The sequence below is a fragment of the Dreissena polymorpha genome, chromosome 2, assembly GCF_020536995.1.
Source record: "Dreissena polymorpha isolate Duluth1 chromosome 2, UMN_Dpol_1.0, whole genome shotgun sequence".
NCBI classification, from domain to species: domain Eukaryota; kingdom Metazoa; phylum Mollusca; class Bivalvia; order Myida; family Dreissenidae; genus Dreissena; species Dreissena polymorpha.
This window is the reverse complement of record NC_068356.1, coordinates 107,968,606-107,990,824: the sequence shown is the minus strand read 5'-3', so window position 1 is coordinate 107,990,824 and position 22,219 is coordinate 107,968,606. Positions and strand designations below refer to the sequence as shown.

General features: G+C 35.5%; 1 protein-coding gene across 5 annotated transcripts in view; it reads left to right on the top strand.

The window, feature by feature from the left end:
• LOC127868401 (transmembrane channel-like protein 7) overlaps positions 1-22,219 on the top strand; it is a 101,623-nt gene that overhangs the window by 22,356 nt on the left and 57,048 nt on the right. For 3 of the 5 annotated variants that reach the window (XR_008044110.1, XM_052410158.1, XM_052410159.1), the window contains exons 1-2: positions 11,850-12,999; positions 20,455-20,521. Coding sequence is in view for 4 of the 5 variants with exons in the window: in XM_052410158.1 (XP_052266118.1) it covers positions 12,110-12,999; positions 20,455-20,521 (957 nt within the window). In the remaining variant the exon portion in view is untranslated. Of the gene's footprint in view, positions 1-4,351; positions 4,524-11,849; positions 13,000-20,454; positions 20,522-22,219 lie in introns of those variants that run through there. The other 2 variants (XM_052410160.1, XM_052410161.1) reach the window with 1 other exon arrangement.

Here is a 22,219-nt window from a genome sequence, read left to right as displayed (position 1 = left end):
TATGCATACATGTGCACATACATGTAATATCTACATGTAGTATATGATTTTTATGCCCCCCTTCGAAGAAGAGGGGGTATATTGCTTTGCACATGTTGGTCGGTCTGTCGGTATGTCGGTCTGTCGGTCGGTCGGTCCGTCCACCAGGTGGTTTCCGGATGATAACTCAAGAACGCTTAGGCCTAGGATCATGAAACTTCATAGGTACATTGATCATGACTCGCAGATGACCCCTATTGATTTTGAGGTCACTAGGTCAAAGGTCAAGGTCACTGTGACCCGAAATAGTAAAATGGTTTCCGGATGATAATTTAAGAACGCTTATGCCTAGGATCATGAAACTTGATAGGTAGATTGATCATGACTCGCAGATGACCCCTATTGATTTTCAGGTTACTAGGTCAAAGGTCAAGGTCACGGTGACCCGAAATAGTAAAATGGTTTCTGGATGATAACTCAAGAACGCTTATGCCTAGGATCATGAAACTTGATAGGTAGATTGGTCATGACTCGCAGATGACCCCTATTGATTTTCAGGTCACTAGGTCAAAGGTCAAGGTCACGGTGACCCGAAATAGTAAAATGGTTTCCGGATGATAACTCTAGAACGCTTATGCCTAGGATCATGAAACTTGTCTTTTGTACATTTACATTTAAAACACGTAAATGACCCTCGCAGACAGGTGTTTACAGTGGCTGCGCAGCATCGCGTCGATCACAGGTGTTCCCGTTAACGAAAGCATGCAATCGTGGCGATTTTGGGTGTTCGCCGAATACCGCGGTCAGTAGTGTGTCCATCCCCCGCGAAATGTCACTCATAGGGAAAAGTGAACACCGCGGACAAGCGTTTTTGTTTAAGTACACGGTGCCTGTACTGTACATACATTGTATTTAAAATTTATAAACAGTTTTATCAGCATATATAAGCATAATAATGATAACCATGTGATGTTTATACAAACAATTTTAATTAAATATGCCGTTAGCCTAGTGAAAAGAAGGAAAAATTCAACCAAAATAAATATGTGTGTCATAACATCCCTGACAGTAAGTTGTGGGCATGTGGAAAAACAGTTTATAGATTGTTGAAGCCCACACAAGTTATGTTGTACGTATCGTCCCCTTCCCGCGAAAATGGCCAATCTCAGTTTCAGCACGAAAACAGGTTTTGACATTTACGCGATGGCGAAAACAGCCTGCTTCTCTTGCGAAGGTCTTATCCAATGAGCTTACAAAGTTATACCATGTGAGGATTTGGCGAAGTTCGATTGTTTGGAACGAAAATTTCCAAACTAAATGTAAACAAGTAAAAAAATGTGAGAAAATTGTCTAACTCAAGCTGTAAAAGCTTGAGTTAGAAAACTTTCTTATATTGACTACAGAAACAGTCAAACGTCACTTTAAACATTAGGACACATGTAGGGATATCTAAAAAGTCATAATACAAAGTTTTAGCTTCTTTCTGTAATTTAAAAAAAAGAAGAAGTTTTTTCCTTACCCTGAAAACTTATAAATATTGAGGTTGGCCATTTTCGCGGGGAGGGGACAATATACTAATAAAATTCTTGACAATAATGACCTTGAATGTTCCTTTGTCAGTAAGAGAAATTCGTGGAGCTAAAGGTGTGAGATTTGAACATTCAGGAAAGTGGCATGCAACATATTGATTTATGTACATACAACATGACATTAAACTGAATATATTTAACTACACTGTACATCCAATATATTGTGCTTCTTTATAATGCAGGATTCAATATCTGCCAACCTAGGAAAAGCATGAGCTGGTTTACTGACTGCCCTTATATAACTGAAATACTGTTGCAATTGGTAATAAAAACCAAAACAAATTTATTTATTGTGCTGTCAGTTTGCTTTATCAAGGGTGGCAATGCAAGACTCGTACTTCTTCACAATTCCTCACATTGTTACCTCCCCTTAAGCGATAGAAACTGCATTCACAGGTAAAAATCTGTTTGTAACTTTATCTTTTAAAATGAAAATCTGCATTTGTTTTTACAAAGATGTCAATTTTATATTAAATTATATACTTATGTCATTGTTGATTGGCTAGTTTTGTAAGATTAGTATAGAAAAATCAGCAAGTATCATATAAGAATATTTTTTAAGTATGGAAGGTGGGCATTTAATAGTCTGTCTGTCAGGACTTTTTTCCCATAATTGTGCAGTTGCCTTGGGCGCCTCAGGGGTGTAAAATAACGGTCGCCCGCTCGCATTGGCGACTGTATTTTAGCCTCGGGCAAATGGAATCTCCAAAATACTCGCCCGACCGGGCGACCGCATAACTAGATCAGCCACTGCTTTGATTAGGTAACAGGTTCTAGTCTGGTTGTCATGTTAATAGACTGTGCAGTAGTTTAATAACGATAGAAATGCTGCACTTTATGCTGGAACTGTAACTAGTCTGCAGTGTGCATGGGGTAATGTTTATCAGGACACCGTTTATATTCCCGCACTATGTCATCGTCGAAACAAATCGACATTCGTTTTTTTTTAGGAGCGAATAATTGTAAGGATAATAAAGATAGTGAAACATCAAAATCTGACTAAATAAACAAAGGCAAGCTAGAATAAAAGAATTACAAGCAGTCGAAAAGAAAACGTCAGGTATACGTTTCAAACTGGATAGTTTTATTGACAATAAAAGTGACAATGTTGACTTACCGAATTTAATAGTTGGTCAATGTGTTGGATAATATGTAAGACTGGTATATTATTAGGCACATTACTGAAAGACTGACAAAATTAATGCCTTAATACGTTTTTTATTCAAACCCTATTTGCTAGATCGTAAATGGTATATCATTCTTTTAATGGAATGCAATCAATAAATTAATGGGTGGGCAGTTATGAATGATTTTAGGACACTGGGTGAATAAAAGGTGAAACACTTGATTATTTTTGGTCATATTGTTTATTTACACAAGTCAACACATGGTTAATGTTTACAGACATAATTATAATAGAATGTCAAGTAAACAATTGTATTGTTTTTAACACAAATATTAATTATACATATTTGGTGTTAAAAATGCAGGGCGACCACAAAATCAGTATGGGCGACCTGCTTTTACCAGCTGGTGGCCCTGCAGGGCGAGTTGCTTTTAGCAAAATTTTACACCCCTGCACCTACAATTTCGCAAAAAAAGAGTTGTGTACATAATAAAATTGTGGAAAAAAATGAGTCAACAACTTTTCAAAATGGTGAAAAAATGAGTGGCTAACTTCTCAAAATTGTGAAAATGTTTAGTTGCGAACTTCTTAAAATTGTGAATAACAGCAATGTGTGGGTGAGTGGTTAGGTGGGTGAATAGTTGCTTTGGGAGGTCAGTCTAACAGCTATAATAAATTAACAAGATGATTATTTTTTTTAATTGACATATGGAAGGATATCTGCTTTTTTTGCCTTCAGGTATCAGTTTGCATCCTGCGGAAATACCGTTCGTCCCAGTCAAAGCAATAATTGATGGAAGTAACAGTTGTGATACAACAGTTAACTGCACAGTTTTAATCCCTTAATTGATAAATATGACAACATCCCCAGGTGGAATATAAAGATGATTAACTGACCACCATTATCTGCTCTCACTATCTGATTTCTTAGAAATTAACATGATCTCAGGTCCAACCCATAATAACCTCTTTTTAATTTTTTAGACAGCTAAATTTTAATGATGTCTACCAAGAGGGTCTATACAGTCTGCAACAGTTTAAACAGACTTATGTTTAATAATTTCTTTGGTACAGAAGTAATATTTACTTAATAATTCGCGCAACATAAATTATGCACCACAAAACTTATATAAGCAAGGAAAATTATCATAGTTCTATGCATTAATTGTAAAATTTTGGACAACAAAGAACATCTTCTTTCATTTCATTTTAATATTTCATTCAAATATAATTTTCAGAAATACAAGTTACTTTACAATCAAACAGATCTGTATTAAAGAGGTGGTATATAGCAATAATTATTTCAAACAAAGTGATAGTTTTAAGCAGGTATATTTAGAACAGTTTTTATTTCCAGTTAAAATAGTTTCTAAATAGTACATTGTATCGTCTACTGAATGTAATAAGTCATGTAACAGACATTTTTATAAATTTTTCTTGAGCTAATATAGTCATTTACGTAGTCATTTACGCACGCCTTTACTATGTTTTATTAAAAGTATTTGTATGCTGGACCCATCTGGAACCCGTATGGGCTAGCCTATATGTGCATATAGTGCCTATATAGCCATGCTTGGTTGAATGCAGGTATTGGTACTCTTTCAAGGCATATGTCTCATTGTGTCACATGCCTTGTTTTAAATATTCTGAACTGCAGATGGGTTACTATTTGGATCAGCAAGGAGCACTTCCCGGTCCTCTACATTACATCAGCTGATGCGGAACGTCAGCCAGGTTGACAAGTGGATGATGGGATGTGAGAGTCGACAACAGTCCCTGAACACTGTACGCAACATGACTGCCACCATTGCGGTGAAGAAAAAGTACAGGTGAGGCAAAGGCTTAATTTAGCTTAATTTTTATTTTTCTGAAACTGTTAGCAATGTTAAATCAAAGTACTGACAGTACTGTTGTGACGATGCTTTTGAAGAGGATTGATATAAAAGCATCTTTTCAAATTTATCTACATCACCACAATTGTGTATGTGGGTACGAAAATTTTGGGTAGGAAAAAAATGGGTATGAAAATTTTGGGTACAACAATTATGCAAAAAAAAAAATTAAGTACATAAAAAGATTTGGTTACGAAAAAATTTTGGGTAGGAAAAAAATTGGGTACGAAAAAAAATGTGGTTACGAGCAAAAATTTGGGTACGAAAAAAAAAATTGGGTACGAAACAAATTGGGTATGAAAAATGTAGGGTACGAAAAAAAAATTGGGGGTACGGGGAAGTAGTATTTGTGGGGAACTTGATCCTTTCAGCGAAACTGGGAGGCGGGTTACATTCTCGATCAAATATAACAAGAAATATCTTTAATAAGGTATTCGACGTGTATTTTCTGTACCACTGATCTTAAAAAACTGTCATTTAACGTAAAAAGTTTGTGGGTTATAACATTACGTTTCAGCTTACAAATTCAAAACTTGACATGCTCTTTAATTACACCATGCTCTTTAATTTCACATGTATATCATACCAAACTTTATATTTCGTTGTTTCCTTTCCTAAGTTATTGATGCTATGTGTACGGACGTGATTTCACATGCCCATGTGCATGAACATATACTTTTTCTCTTTTGATTATTGTTCTTTTTCTCTAATTCAATAAGCTTAGGCATGTTTGTTTGTTAAGTACGGCAATAATTTCATGATGATTCCCGATCGAAAGTGGGTATGAGCACATAGTCGTAAGAGCACTTGAATACGTGAGTTCGCCCATGAACACATGGTAAGGTTAACTAAATCTCCGTGATATGACCTAATATGTGTTTAAAACAGCAAACAATATCCAACAAACGAATGAATTGTCAAACATAGTATGTGCACTGATGTGGCTCTGTAATTTATGTTTTAAAAGTTTATTAAATATGCAAAATGAGAAAGCATGCAGAAGAGTGAGTATCACAGATATGATAGGGCTATTATGCTGTTTATATACCATAGTCGCTACAACGTTTACAAATGGCAGGTTCGAAATAATTCGTTTTCTTTACACTCATGATTGCGTTGAAAGTTAATTATACACGTTTTAATTCGCAATTTATTTACTGAATCACGACAAATGTCAAATACAATACAGTAAATGCATAGTTGTTTTATTGATCTATAAACATATAATGGATTGAATATAACTGATTTAAAAGTAACGTTTTCAAACTATTATTAAATCTTTTCCCAGAATATGCTGTCCTATTTATAGCTGAGCTTCCTATACCTTTATCAATGATAATCAGTGAAGTATGCCGATTAGAAAAATCGAGCTATCTCAATCGGACTGGCTCGGTCTTTTACATAGGTTGCCATTGTGAAGAATTTTTTCATGATATGATAACTTAGACGATGCTTCGCAGCATCGTCAAAAAAGGTAGACAAATCCCTTTTTGTGTTTGATTTAACCAGTTTACATTTCTTAGGCAAATTATTTTGGTTATAATAAGTCTTGTAAATGATCAAAATGGCATGCACTGTATTCATGTAGCAAAAAAACACAAACATGCACTGTATTCATGTAGCAAATAAACATAGCACGTACTGTATTTATGTAGCAAAGAAACATATGGCATGCACTGTATTCATGAACATGTAGCAAAGAAACATGGCATGCACTGTATTCATGTAGCAAAGAAACATGGCATGCACTGTATTTATCTAGCAAAGAAACATAGCATGCAGGCTTCCTGAAAAGTCCCAAAAAGTGTCTGTCAACCGGACAGGCTGATGGAAAAGTTAGCCTGTCCGGACAAAAATTCACCTGACCGAACAGCGTGAGTTTATAACTGAAGAATTAATATATATATATATCATCATATTTATTGCAATGTGAAGCCTGTGTATAAGTACACTCGATAAAGTAAAACAAAACACTTGCGTGTTCAAGTGATAACAGTGTATGATGGACAACAGCTTTAAATTCTAGTCAGACTCAAAACAAATAACATAACACGATTGGTGTTGCCATTGAAGAACTTTAGCAACGACATCTTTTTCATTTGTGGTTATTTGTTACAACCATTGTAATTGGATAGATGGTAATATGTCGGACCATTGAAATTGACGTTTTCGAAATAACAACATTTCAAAGGGAGAGCACTCTTAAGAATTAGTGACGCGTTAGTGTTTTCTTAATGACAAAAAGGCTTGAAATTCACGAAAAGAGTGATTCTAATGGGGTGTTTTTGTTCTTTTGGCAAGTATTAGACTTTTCAGTATTTAGACATAATTTTTTTGGCCTGTCACAAGGACTGGCGATATTAGAAACTTCGCCAGACCGTACAGAATTTTGCCAGACAAGACCGGCGGTCCGGCCTTTTCAGGAAGCCTGGGCATGCACTGTTTTCATGTAGCAAGGAAACATGGCATGCATTGTATTTATGTAGCAAAGAAACATGGCATGCACTGTATTCATGTAGCAAGGAAACATGGCATGCATTGTATTTATGTAGCAAAGAAACATGGCATGCACTGTATTCATGTAGCAAAGCAACATGGCATGCACTGTATTCATCTAGCAAAGAAACATGGCATGCACTGTATTCACGTAGCAAGGAAATATGGCATGCATTGTATTTATGTAGCAAAGAAACAAAGAAACATGACATGCACTGTATTCATGTAGCAAAGAATTTGGCATGCACTGTATTCATGTAGCAAGGAAACAGACAGTAATACCAAATAAAGACAACTGTGTGGAGCTTGAAGATCATTTTGATTGTATATTACATGTTAAGTGTGCATGATTGGTTAAGTTATATAAGTCTGGAGTTAAATGACATAAAATGTTTTGTATATATGAAGTTAGCATGTGAAATGTTTATCAATCTGTATAAAAGACTTCAAGTTATGCATCTTATAACTTAGAATTAATTTATAAAACATGATTTTTACAACCTTTATTGTTTGACAAAGGACGGTCTATGTTTTCAATTTATAACATTAACACTTGCGTGCAGTGTGTTTGACAATTATATTGTCCTGTTAAACATGCTTAAGTTATTCTGCTTGCAACTTATAATTTCGAGAATGATTAATTTCAACAACTTGTTTACACTATGACCCACACTATCAAGGTGTGGTGTCAGGTGTTGTATATTTGTTACTACTGTTACTGCTCAAGGTTAAGGAATTATGATAAAACAGGGGATTACCAAAGTAAATCACAAATACATCAAGTGAAACATCAGCTACACCAGCATCAGAGAAACCTAATTGTACAATGCAACCTTTATTTATGAATAGGAGCCAATTGCAAGTCATGTATTTTGTAAGCAAGATGATGCATCCAGGTGTCTCCCACAAAAAAACATATTCATAATTGGTTAGATTGCAAGTTTTTTTTTGCCAATACAACAGTGCTGTGTTAGGGCATTGTTATTCTCATGCTTTGACTGATGACATGTTTGTCCCCAAATACCCCAAATCTTGGGTCCCTATTGTGTTTGATATTTTTACCTGATAAAGTAGATTTCGACATACTACTTCAGAGGGCAAGTTTTATGAACGACATTCACCTGATAATATACTGATGACACAGGTCCTGCCCAACCATAATATATGTGCTGAATTTAAGTGACAGATATGTAACAATGTTATCAAGATTATTTGTTTGCTTATAGATCAACTGTTTGTATTATCTGAGTTTTATTTATAATGGATACAAATCCTGTTAAGTTTAATGTTGTCCCTCTGCAGGAAAGTGTTTTATTTCATTGATGTGAGAGATTAACATATTGTACTACTGCGTTATCTTTTACTCTAGGTTGATGTACATATCTTAAACAAAAGTCTTATCATTTTTGGCTGTTTACTGGTAGCTTTAATTGTTCTTAATAAAAAAACATGTAGTGTGTTTAAGCCGTGCAATGAAATATTAAATTACATCTAAGACATTTTGTTTAAATGTTAGAAATAGTTGCAATGGTAAGAAAACTTCACTTTAAAACAAGAGATGTGTTTGTCAGAAACACAATGCCCCCTAATGCGCCACTTTGAAATTTGTGTTTACCTTTGACCTTGAAGGATGACCTTAACCTTTCACCACTCAAAATGTGCAGCTCCATGAGATACAAATGCTTGCCAAATATCAAGTTTCTATCTTCAATATTGCAAAAGTTATGACCATGGTTAAATTTTTGGGACAGACACACTGACAGACAGGCCAAAAACAATATACCCCCGATCATTTCATTCCGGGGGCATAAAAAGGTATGTCATCAACCATATTTGTGAATGCCCCAAACACAGCAAATCATTCTGTGACATACAGTAAGGACTTTAAGTCACCCAATTCCTGAATGACGCTACTGGCTTCAATGACGCCAACCGTTTTGCTCCAAAGGCAGATCTACCCCTCAGTGACGCCTCTGTACCCTTATAATGGTCTTCAAAGTTTTCTTAAGCTTCAAAAGAATCTCTGGACCTTGGGCAGCATCGTAATTACTCTTTGCAGTTTATCAACCAACTTTCACGGTCTTCTTTTATGAGTCTATTCAGCTGGAGAAGTCAATCCAAGCGCATTCCCAGGAAAAAAGTAGTCAATCAATTTGCAGGCCTTTATATACAGAACCACTTAGCCAGTGAATCTGAAAGTTACGACATGGAACTAACAATATGATGAAGACTAACGATAATATATTTTTCATTCATTCACACGACAACCAGTGGTATTTATAAGACAGATTTAATACAATACATTCCTTAAATATCGAGTGCTCTCTAAAAATGCTTTATATGTGAATCACAAATAACATTTCCATATTGTTTACATGACAGATGTACAACAATAGGAGGTCATTTTAATCACAGTAATAGTAATATACATGTGACGTATGTAATTTGACACTTAAACCTTTCACCACATAAGAATATGTTTTGATTTTGTCAAGTACATCATTCTTGTCCATATGCCAAGGTCTTAACATAGTATCTGGCTTTATTTCATTAATTTTACCTCTGTGATTTAAACCTTGTTACCTTAACTACTCTCTTTGTTTTTATGCCCAAAATAAAGGCATATTGCAAGGTTCATGGATTGGTGGGTTTGGATCCCTGCATCTAGAATTGTTTCCACATTTTGAAGTTCACTCAAAAGATCCAAATATAAACTTTTGCCATGTCAATAATTGTGTGTGTCGAAATTTATGAGGTCGTTTTGAGCCTTAGCCTGTGTTCCAGCACTCCTACCTTATTTACTATTTTGACTCAAGAAAGTTGGGATGAATTTCGAATTATAGCTTCAATTTCCATTTTTTTAGTGAAGGATATTTTCAATTTGGGCGTGGGATTGTGATGTTGGGAGCAGCTTGAGTAAGCGCGTGTGCCAACCACTGAAATATACGTGCAGATACAACTTGAGGAATTATATTAGATTTCTACACAACCATTTGTACAGGAAAAGTAGCTAGTTAAAAGCTTTTTAAAGAATCTAGTTTCACCTTTTGCTAATTTACACTGCTACTGATCACTAAGGATTCAACCAATTCTTTGAATCCATTAACAAAAGCCCCTCCCCACTCTTACAGATCTAGCCATGCATGTGTTTAATATACACTTCCGGGTAAATATCTGTTTAAACAAACAGAAAACATTATTTATGAATAATGAACAAAAGGGACAATATAGGACAAGAAATATCTTTTAAAAAGATATACAGTGTTGATTGTGGTTGGTGTTGGTGAAAGATAAAGAGTTATATCAATAAGATCAAAGATAGCAAATGCCTTTTCCTGCGCATTTCTTAACTGCATCACATGCAAATCAATTACAGGGTGTTGTGCCAGATTTTGTGTCTTTGTTTCGCATTATTAGATATAATTGATCATATATCTATAGATACAGAAAAAATACAAATGAAGAATGGAAATGAAATGAAGACATATAAGTTAACCTGCCACACACAAATCATCCGTACATATTTGAGAAATTTATACACACCTTTTTTTAACAGACCTGTTTTAACAGTTTGCTGGACATTGTTCTTTGATTTGATTGCAAATAGTATCATGAATCATACCGCCCACACTTAAATTGGTCAATATGGTGGAATAATTCTTATTAAAATATTCAAAACTAGTATCTATCATGGAATTGTTAAAACAGCATTAAGAATCATTTATTGACATACCATGATAATATAACATCTAAGTACAAACGCTGTGGCGCTGACAATCTTCTAAATATAAATATAAATAAATATAATATAAACACAAGCTTTATTGAAGTTGTGAGTTGAGTGTGTAACTGTTTTATCCCTCAAGCCTTTTCACTAGAGATATAATTGCTTCATGCTTAACACCCGGTTAATATTGTTGGAAAACACTGTAGTATCCCTTTTAATACACTATACTTCTCAAAATGTCCATTGAATTACCTATTTATGTAAATGTGGTAACTGTAGATTACATGTTTTCTATTTTAAAAAGTTTCTGGCACAGCTACACCAAAAAAAGTCACTGCTTTGTATGGATGATATTGAGAGAAGATTATGTTTATTAGATTGTTATTAATCTTGCTCCAGCTGTTACCAACTCAGTGCAGAACTAGAATTAAAATAAATATATTACACATTACAGCTATAGGCCATTACCCAGTGCTTAATATGTCTTGTGCTTCCAAAGTGGAAGGGAAGACATCTTCCAAATTGGCAGTGAACAAATCTTTAATGCAATAACACATCTGTGTGATCATGAAATTTCTTAAATATTATATATAATAACACTATAAAAAATCATCATTTGAAGCTTATATGAGATGTTTCAGTTATTCATTATATTTGATATATTTTTTAATGCTTTCCAATTTGACGACATCACTTGATCGCTGATCATACTTTTTGGAACTGTATATCTGTTCATATTAGAGATGAAATAGTGATTGCTCTTAATAATATTTTGTACATATTACTTTATGGGAGTTGGAACTTCTATCAAAGATTTTCCAGCTATAATGCCTGTTCTGTTTCTATGTCCTCTTGAAACACACTGGTAAAACAAACTTAAGAAACATTTGATAATATTTGGCCTCACATGGTTTGGAAGTGGTGTTAGTGTTGGGGTCGGCAGTTATCGATATGTCCTGATAATAGATTTACATGCATGGACTCTCATATATGATCAGTGTGACTTATCTAAAAGATATCAACAAGGAAGTAAGAATTGTTAAAAATTGCCCCTGTTCTTAGATAACAGTAGGATAAGGTTAAATTGCCAGTTTGGTGGTTGAATATTTGTGTGCAACTAACACTGAATAAAACTGATATTGAAAAACAAGATGTAACAATAGATAATTTGATAAGCTAGACGATGCAATATATATGCATTTGAAAGGATATTTAATACAGCCATCCTCTTTTGAACAATGGTCATTGACGGTAATGTCTATCTAATATTTGCATTATAATAGTGTTTACATTTAACTCAATGGCAGGAGGTGGGTTTCATGGTTCTGATTGGAGGACTGGGCCTCATGCACTGTCAATGGAAGGGTATCAGGAAGGAATGTCACGCTATTGGGGTGAGGTGAATCCAAGTTATGAGAAGGGCATGGATGAAGGTGACAATTGGAGACGGGAAATCCCTCAGTACAAGGATGAAAGACAGCATAGTGGGTACGGTGGGGAAGGCAGACAGCATAGTGGGTACGGTGGGGAAGGCAGACAGCATAGTGGGTATGGTGGGGACAGTAGACGGTATAATGGGTACAGTGGGGACAGTAGACAGTATAGTAGATATGATGGGGATGGTAAAAACAAGGCTTATAGAGATGTAGACACCGAGTCAATTGACCTACAACCAGACTATGAAGATCTTCCTGATAATGCAAATGGATTCCATGATTCAAGGGACGGTCCCGGTAGAATGCAAAACAGAGACATAGGTGATCAACAAAATGAATATTACTCAGAAGGTCGTATACCTGAGCAGAATAAAGCATTTGATAATGAAGGCTTTCAAAGGGAAGACAATGGTGATGCTGATGCCAGACCCGAAGTGTTTTCTAGAAGAAATCGATCTTTATATCGGAAACATAGCCAAAAGAGATCAACTGGTGTTAGTTATACAGATCATTTGCAGACCATAGTTCAACGACGCAAACAAGCTAGAACAAACATATCAGAGCTTGGATTTTCTGGAAGGAAAAGTGTGATAAACAATCACTATGATGATTTAAACGATGACTTTGATGATCGTTTGCCTAGCAATCGGAATAAGAGAACAAAAAGTTTGAAGAATCGTCTGAATACTTTGAAGCATGATCGTGAAGATTTGAGCACACATGATCAAGCTGCTGCATTGAGGGACACAACCAGGTGGGGGTATTTTGTTTGTGGTTAAAACCTTTTCAGATATAGCTTAAGTTAACTGCTTAATATCAATTTAAATATTAATAAAATAACACACAAAGATTACCATCACATCAGTGTTTTTTGTCACCATTTTGGGAATGGGGCCAGGTCCCTTTGGATCGGGAAAACTTGCAGTATTTTGACTAAAATTGGTATATTAGTGTTGTTGTTTTGCTAAATAAAGCTTCAAAATTGAGATAATGAGATCTAAAAAAAAAAGAGGAAACCTTTAATTGGGATTTTTTAGGACCCATTTCAGAAAAATATATAATAGTTGTTTCTTTTTACATTTTCTTTTCTTCCTGTATCATCCAGCCTCAATTGGAACTGATCTTTGAGCTAATTAGGAATAATTACAATGGATTGGGGACCCATTTGTTTATAAAACACAACATATTATTTTTATTAAAAGTGCTTGCAGGTTAACATTTTCAAAACTGAAAATCCTGAAAATTTTAGCTAGGCGCCTGGGGGCCACTAGCTGGGACCAGATCAAAGCCCTGCATTATGGTTAAGGGTCCAGCTGGACGAATTCCCACAAAAGCTCCAGAGATTTTGAAAAATTAAAGAATACAAACAACTTGAGACATTAACACAAATGTTATTGAACATATGCTTATATAAGGCCTATTTTGTGAAAACTTAAAAAACTTCTTGTCCATAACCATCCGGCCTAGGGCTATCAAATTTGGTATGTAGTGACATCTAAAAGTCCTCTACCAAATTTGTTCAACTTTTATCCCTGGAGTCAAATTTGACCCTGCCCCGGGGGTCACAAAATTGAACATATGCTTATATAATGCCTATTTTGTGAAAACTTTAAAAAAAATCTTGTCCATAACCATTAGGCCTAGGGCTACACAATTTGGTATGTAGTGACATTGTTTAGTCCTCTACTTAGTTTGTTCAAATAATGCCCCAGGGGTCAAATTTGACCCTGCCCCGGGGGGCCACAAAATCGATTATATGCTTATATTGTGCCTATTTTGTGAAAACTTTAAAAATCTTTCTGTCCTTAACCATAAGGCCTAGGGCTACCAAATTTGGTATGTAGTGACATCAAATAGTTCTCTACCAAGTTTTTTCAAATTATGCCCCTTGGGTCAAATTTTACCCTGCCCGGGGGGGTCACTAAACTGAACATACGCTTATATGAGGCCTATTTTGTGAAACTTTAAAATCTCCTTGTCCATAACCATTGGGCCAAGGGCTACCAAATTTGGTATGTAGTGACATCTAATAAACCTTTACCAAATTTGTTCAAATAATGCCTCTGGGGTCAACTTTGACCCTGGCCCGGGGGGTCACAAAATTGAATAAACGCTTATAAAGTGCCTATTTTGTGAAATCTTTAAAAATCTTCTTGTCGAACACCATTCGGACTATGGCTACCAAATTTGGTATGCAGTAACATCTTATAGTCCTCTATCAAGTTTGTTCAAATTATGCCCTTTGGGTCAAATTTGACCCTGACCCGCGGGTCACAAAATTGAACATTATATACGCTTATATCTTGCTTATTTTGTGAAAACTTTAAAAATATTCTTGTCCTTAACTCTAGGACCTAGGGCTACCACATTTTGTATGTTGTGAGATATAGTAGTCCTCTACAAAGTTTGCTCAAATTATGCCCCTGGGGTAAAATTTGACCCAGCCTAGGGGGTCACAAAAGTGTACATGTGCTTAAATAGGGCCTATATTTAAGTATTTGCACATGCCGAGAATATTTGTTTCAGCCTTTTTTTCAGCAGTGAAGCAATACAGGGCCATCATGGCCCTCTTGTTTAATTGCAAGTTTGAAATGAACACAAGCTATTCAAATTTATAAAGAGTGTGCCTTAATGCACTTGTTGAGATGTGTGAGATAAGAAGGTCATATCCCTTTTTTGAAGTTTTGAAAGCAAAGAAAGTATGATGAAAATGGTATAATGAGAACCAAATATGAAAGAAAATTTGCCCTCACCATCATATTAAATGAATATTGTTGGAATATCGAATACCTATCACACTTAGAATATAATTTCATGATGGAAATCCCCTGTACAAAACTTTTGATATTTGACACCATATACAAATTCAAAATATACAATAAGATAATTGATAAAAATAAATAAAAAATAAATCTGGGAGCAATACTTTTCACTCACGAATTAGGTAGTCATAAAGACAGCCCTGAAAACCCATACTTTGTTGTTGATGCATTACTTGTTACCCTAGCAGTTCACACGGTGTCAACCAGTCTCTGACCATAACAACGGTATAGAACAATAAGGCTCTTTTATAGCGTAGCTGTTTTACCAAGCTTGCCCTTTACATAACGCCAGCAAACATGAATAACTATCATTGAATATTGAAATAAGCTGATTCGAGTGAAATCCTCTGAACTGTGGCTACATCACTGTGTCTGTGCACAGCATAAAGGATGGGGCACTGTTCAGTGTTAGGAATTTTGGACTACTCTCTGCATGTTCAAACAGCGCAAATTGTGTCCCAGTTAAAATAATGCGTTAAAATCCATCTTGCAAAATTTCAAGGTCTGCACTCGGTCACTAAATCGTCAGGGAAAGACATAATTTACTATCGATAAACACAGTTTTGCTTTCAATATGAGAAAAAAAATACTACTGAATAGTATAGTGTCACAATAAGAGGAAAATCGTTTAATTATCTAACCACAAATGTTTTCCGTCCTTGGTTATCACGTCGTTCCTAAACGCCTGGATAGGCACGTCGTTCCTGAACACCTGCATAGGCATTTCGTTCCTGAAAGCCTGAATAGGCTACCATTATTTGCCAGTTTGCTATACTAGTATTTGCTATTTTGAATTCAATTTTGTATTGAAAAGTGCTACAATATGTGCCATTTACAATTCACAATGAGATCTTGAAAGACTTTCAAACTTTATTTCAAAGTCAGCATTTAGGCCGAATATCTTTTTAGCTCACCTGATTGCTCAGGTGAGCTTTTGTGACTGGTCTTTGTCCGTCGTATGTCAGTCAGCCCGTCCGTTAACATTTGCTTGTAAACACTCTGGAGGCCACATTTCTTGTCCCATCTTCATGAAACTTGGTCAGAAGCTCTGTCCCAATGAAATCTCGGCCGAGTTCGAAACTGGGTTGTGCCGGGTCAAAAACTAGGTCACTAGGTCAAAAAAAGAAAAACCTTGTAAACACTGTAGAAGTCACATTTCATGCCCAATCTTCATGTAACTTTGTTAAAATGTTTGTCTTAATGATATCTTGGTTGAGTTCAAAAGTGGTTCCGATCCGTTGAAAAACATGGCCACCAGTGGGCGGGGCAGTTTTCCTTATTTGGCTATAGAGAAACCTTGTAAACACTCTAGAAGTCACAATTTTTGCCCAATCATCATGAAAGTTGGTCAAAACATTGGTTCAATTGATGTTTCGGACGAGTTCGAAAATGGTCCAGATCAGTGAAAAACATGGCCGCCAGTGGGCGGGGCATTTTTCCTTTATATGTATATAGTGAAAACATGTGAACACAGTAGTCACATTTTTGGCCCAATTTTCATAAAATTTGCTCAGAACATTTGTTTTCTTGATACGAGAGTTGAGTTCAAAAATGGTTTCGGTCAGTTGAATAACATGGCTGCTGGGAGCGGGGCAGTTTTCTCATTATGCCCCCCCCCCTTTTGAAGTAGAGGGGGTATATTGTTTTGCTCATGTCGGTCCGTCTGTCCACCAGATAGTTTCCGGATGATAACTCAAGAGCGTTATGCCAAGGATCATGAAACTTCATAGGTACATTGATCATGACTCGCAGATGACCCCTATTGATTTTCAGGTCACAAGGTCAAAGGTCAAGGTCACGATGACCCGTAATAGTAAAATGGTTTCCAGATGATGACTCAAGAACACTTATGCCTAGGATCATAAAACTTCATAGATACATTGATCATGACTCGCAGATAACCCCTATTGATTTTTAGGTCACTAGGTCAAAGGTCAAGGTCATGGTGACCCGAAATAGTAAAATGGTTTCTGGATGATAACTCAGGAACGCTTAGGCCTAGGATCATGAAACTTCATAGGTACATTGATCATAACTCATAAATGACCCCTATCGATTTTCAGGTCAAAGGTCAAGGTCACGATGACCCGAAATAGTAAAATGGTTTCTGAGTGATAACTCAAGAACGCTTAGGCCTAGGATCATGAAACTTCATAGGTACATTGATCATGACTGGTAGATGACCCCTATTGATTTTCAGGTCACTAGGTCAAAGGTCAAGGTCACAGTGACTCGAAATAGTAAAATTGTTTCTGGATGATAACTCAAGAACGCTTACGCCTAGGATCATGAAATTTCATAGGTACATTAATCATGACTGGCAAATAACCCCTATTGATTTTCAGGTCACTAGGTCAAAGGTCAATGTCACAGTGACACAAAACAGTAAAATGGTTTCCGAATGATAACTCAGAATGCTTATGCCTAGGATCATGAAACTTCATAGGAACATTTATCATGACTGGCAGATGACCCCTATTGATTTTCAGGTCACTAGGTCAAAGGTCAAGGTCACAGTGACTTGAAACAGTAAAATGGTTTCAGGATGATAACTCAAGAATGCTTGCACCTAGGATCATGAAACTTCAGAGGTACATTGATAATGACTGGCAGATGACCCCTATTGATTTTCAGGTCACTAGGTCAAAAGTCAAGGTCACAGTGACTTGAAATAGTAAAATGGTTTCCGGATGATAACTCAAGAATGCTTAAGCCTAGGATCATGAAACTTCATAGGTACATTGATCATGACTAGCAGATGACCCCTATTAATTTTCAGGTCACTATGTCAAAGGTCAAGGTCACAGTGACTCGAAACAGTAAAATGGTTACCTGATGATAACTCAAGAATAATAAGGCCTAGGATCATGAAACTTCATAGGTACATTGATCATGACTGGCAGATGACCCCTATTGATTTTCAGGTCACTAGGTCAAAGGTCAAGGTCACAGTGACAAAAAACGTATTCACACAATGGCTGCCACTACAACTGACAGCCCATATGGGGGGCATGCATGTTTTACAAACAGCCGTTGTTTAAAAAGAGCAATATCAAAGCAATAAGTCCAGAATGACTTCCCCTTGAATATGAGACAATTTTGAAATCCCACTTGTTTACGCAATTAATTCCACAGTTTTCATCCAATTATTTCCAAATTTGCACAGTATCTTTATATCAATGAGGACTTGAACACTATTCAATATGAGCAGTATCTGAGAAATAAGTACACAATAATCTTCCCTTGAATTTGAGAAAATTCTCCTTGTTTGCGCGATTAAGTACACAGTTTTCATCTTATTCTTTCCAAACTTGCACAGTGTTTATAGCAGTAGAGCAATTCAGGCCCTCATGGGCCTCTTGTTTATTACAACGTTTTTGTAAGTAATTCCAAGGTTTTGGTTAGAAATTACTTTTTGATCTATGTAGTTACCATGTAAACTTATTGTTTGTTACAATATAATTGAATTATGAACTTTCCATTATTTTCACATATTTAACCATATATATCTGCAATTGAACTATTCAGAAAATAATTTAATTTTGAATATCAATGCGTAGGTGAGCAATACAAACTGATCAATGTAAACTTTTTGTGGCCCTATAACTTTCGTTAACAAATGATGTACCATAATTATTCTTAAGTTTTCGGACACCCCCTTTTTTGGCTAGAAGAATTATTTTTCGTGACTCAAAATTTTTGGACATAACAGTTTTCGTCAATAATTTATGACTAAATTTTCGGAGAGTACATTTTACATCGCTTTTTAACCAGACTTCTTCTCTGTTTTGGCTTTTTTGGTGTTACTTCCTTCAAGTGTTTTTATGACCAGTCATAAAACCTAGCAGGTGAATGCATTAGGGCAATAGACAATGGTTTAATCTCGGAGAGATAACTGAGACAATTAATAAACACTCCAATTTCCTTGTGCACACTTTCAGTGCGACCAAGCGTTGATTACATTGATTTTCTTCTAACTCATAAACTCAAACGACGAAAATTATATTTATTCATACTTGTAATCGGTTTATGATTCTTGTTGGCAATTGCAATTTGTATTCTACATTTTTGCATTATCAGTGACAATTCTAAATTGCAGCCTGGTTTGCCATAATAACGAATTTGTTCAAACGTGGGTACCCTTGTAAGTGAAACTTTAATTTTGGTGGATTTTCAGTAAAATCAGAGATTTTAATAGACACAGATCCCTGCATTTTTACTCAAGAAGTTTGAAATTGGGTTGTTTTTTACCAAAGAGAATTTTCTTCCTTGCATCTGTTTGACCCAACATTATCCTGACAAGTGAGTCAACCTCAACCATACATATAACAAGTGATATGGTAGTGATTCAGCCTGCTACTTATTGAAATCACATCTGTGCATTTAAAACACATTATCAACTAAAAGGACTCCATGGGACAGTTCATCATAGAGCCTCATTTATCTTATCTCAATTTCATTCATGTCACTTAATCTTTAAAAGCAAAAAGCACAATAAGAGCTCTATTTACATATTTCTCTGTACTATAGTATTGACATAAAATTGGTATTGCTGCTTCCATCCTTTGAGTTCATTTAACTATTTTACCAAGTTAACTATTAAAGGTTTTCTCTGTTTTATGAGATGTGTAATTACAGCTTCAATGAATGATTGTCAAACCAACGGATACATGCTTGCAATAAGTTTTTGTGGTAGCCAGGTCAATTCTAGTTAATATTTTGGAAAGTTTGCTGTTTGATGACCTCTTTTCAGTTGACTTGTGTAAGAACTCATCAACTTATATCTTTACTTGAAAGTCATCTGCGTTGTTTGATAGCGGGATTTTGCAAATCGGTTAAAAATTAATGGAGCAGTGAACTTTGGAAATAGGCTGGTGTGCCGAGATCAGCATTTCAAGGATCAAAGTCACATACCTTGTCATATATATATATATATTTTTTTTAAAGTCGACTCACTTTACAAGAAATTATGTACTGTGTATAACAAACTGAAAATTGTGAGGGTTTTGGGATTAGGGTAGCAGATGGGGCGAAAGGAGTAAGCAGTTGGAGGGGGGGAGCAGCTTATGTCAAGTGATTGTGTTTTCAACACTTGTACTGATTAAAAATAATGAGCAAATAAAAACACATATTTAAGTGTATCTGTCTATGTTGTGTGTGTTATAGTGGTGAGCAATGTTCTTTTATGTTTTGAATCTGTATGTTATTTTGGAACAAGTTTCCACAATGGTCGGTATTTGGTTGTTGAACTTTGAACCTCATGCATCGCAAAATAATTTAATAGCTCCCAGAAACTTTGAGATAACAAAATTCAATAATTTTGTTAGTAGTTTTATAATCTAATCTGTTCAAATATAAATGTCTGTGTTGATTTTGTTTATTTCTAGGGACAAGATTTTATCACACCAGGATTCTGGGTTTGGGTATGAACAAAAGAAATACCAGCTTGCAAAGGTACATTTTGCTGAATTATTTACCTAACAATGCCATATGGAAAAAATCCTTACTGAATTTGAGTACATGTATTTTATTCTGATAAAAATAACAATCAGTCCCTTTTTTCTGAACTCAATATCTTTTTGTCTGCTCTTGCAAATCTGTAAAAACTCTAGAGGCCATTTTAACTGCCCAATCTTCAAAGGACTTAGTAAGACCAATACTTTAATAAAGGTTCTGGCTTGTTGAAAAATTGGCTGCCAAGGGATAAGGCAGTTTTCCTTATATGGCTATACATGGAAATCCTTGGAACACTCTAGAAGTCACATCAGTGCCCCATAACCATAACACTTCCCAGATCATATGCTCAAACGATTCTTGCAACTTTTGGAGGTCTACTTTTAAGATCTCAGTAAGTATTTTGGGGTTAAAAAATCTATGTGTGGTTAAATTTTATATCTAATTGGCAGAAGTTACATAAGTAATTGAAAATATGCAACATGAAATATCCATTGTCCTAGATCAAGTGTATTTAAGAATGTCCACGTTTAAGTGTTCTCTTCAGTGTTTATTGCAAAGTAATGTAAGTTATTTAATGTCATTATATATAGAGTAACCACAAATGATTGCAAAAATTACATTTTCAAAATTGTAACAAGACTATTTACCAATTACTGCCCCTATCTGCTGCATGATTTCAACTTTTTTCACTGGTGACAAATGATTTTAAAAGTACAATTTTTATGCTCCCCCAAAAAATTTGGGGGGGAGCATATAGTCGCTGCTTCGTCTGTCCGTGTGTGTGTGTGTGTGTGTGTGTCTGTGCACAATTTTTGTCTGGACTATATCTCAGCAACTATAATGACCGGAATTCAATGAAACTTTATGGGAAGCTTCACTACCAAGAGGAGATGTGCATATTATCAGCTGGTTCTGGTCGGATGATTTTTCACAGAGTTATGGCCCTTTGAAATTTTCCATTGTACATATAGTGCAATTCTTGTCCGAGCTATTTCTCAGCAACTTATAACAGGAATTCAAATAAACTTTATGGGAAGCTTAACTACCTTGAGGAGATGCGCATGTTATTTGTGGGTTCTGGTTAGATGATTTATTTAGAGAGCTATGGCCCTTTGAAATTTTTAAGTTGCTAAACCATCCATCGTATTATTTTGTCCAAAGTTATGCCCCTCAAGACGTTTCCTTTTATCTGAATATATAGTGCAATATTGTGACAAAAAAAACCTTTGGGGAGCATCACCCGTCACCGACGGTTTCTTGTGTTTCTTTGTTTTGTAAGCGAATATTGTAATTGTATTGTTTGAATATTATTTTTAGGTACATGTACAAAATAAACATAGTTAAAATCAGAAGATAAGTTAGTTCAAAAATAGTTATTGTCCATTAAAACGGCCTCCAGGGAGTGAGGTATCCTTATATGACTATAGTGAAACCTTTATAACTCTAGAAATTGCAATTTTCTTTAAGCATGGTGAAATTTGTTTAGAAAATCGGTTGAGAAATTGAGTAACACATTCTAGGTATCAAAACTGGGAGTTCCTGTTCAAATGAAATACACTGCAACGCCGATATATCGCGGTTGGTGGGGTCCAAAGATCATGAGCGCGATATATCCGGCGCGCGATAAAACTCAAGAAATTTCTAACTTAATTGTATTGCGGTTAACTTGTCAAATTTCCCCAATGTTTTCATTTT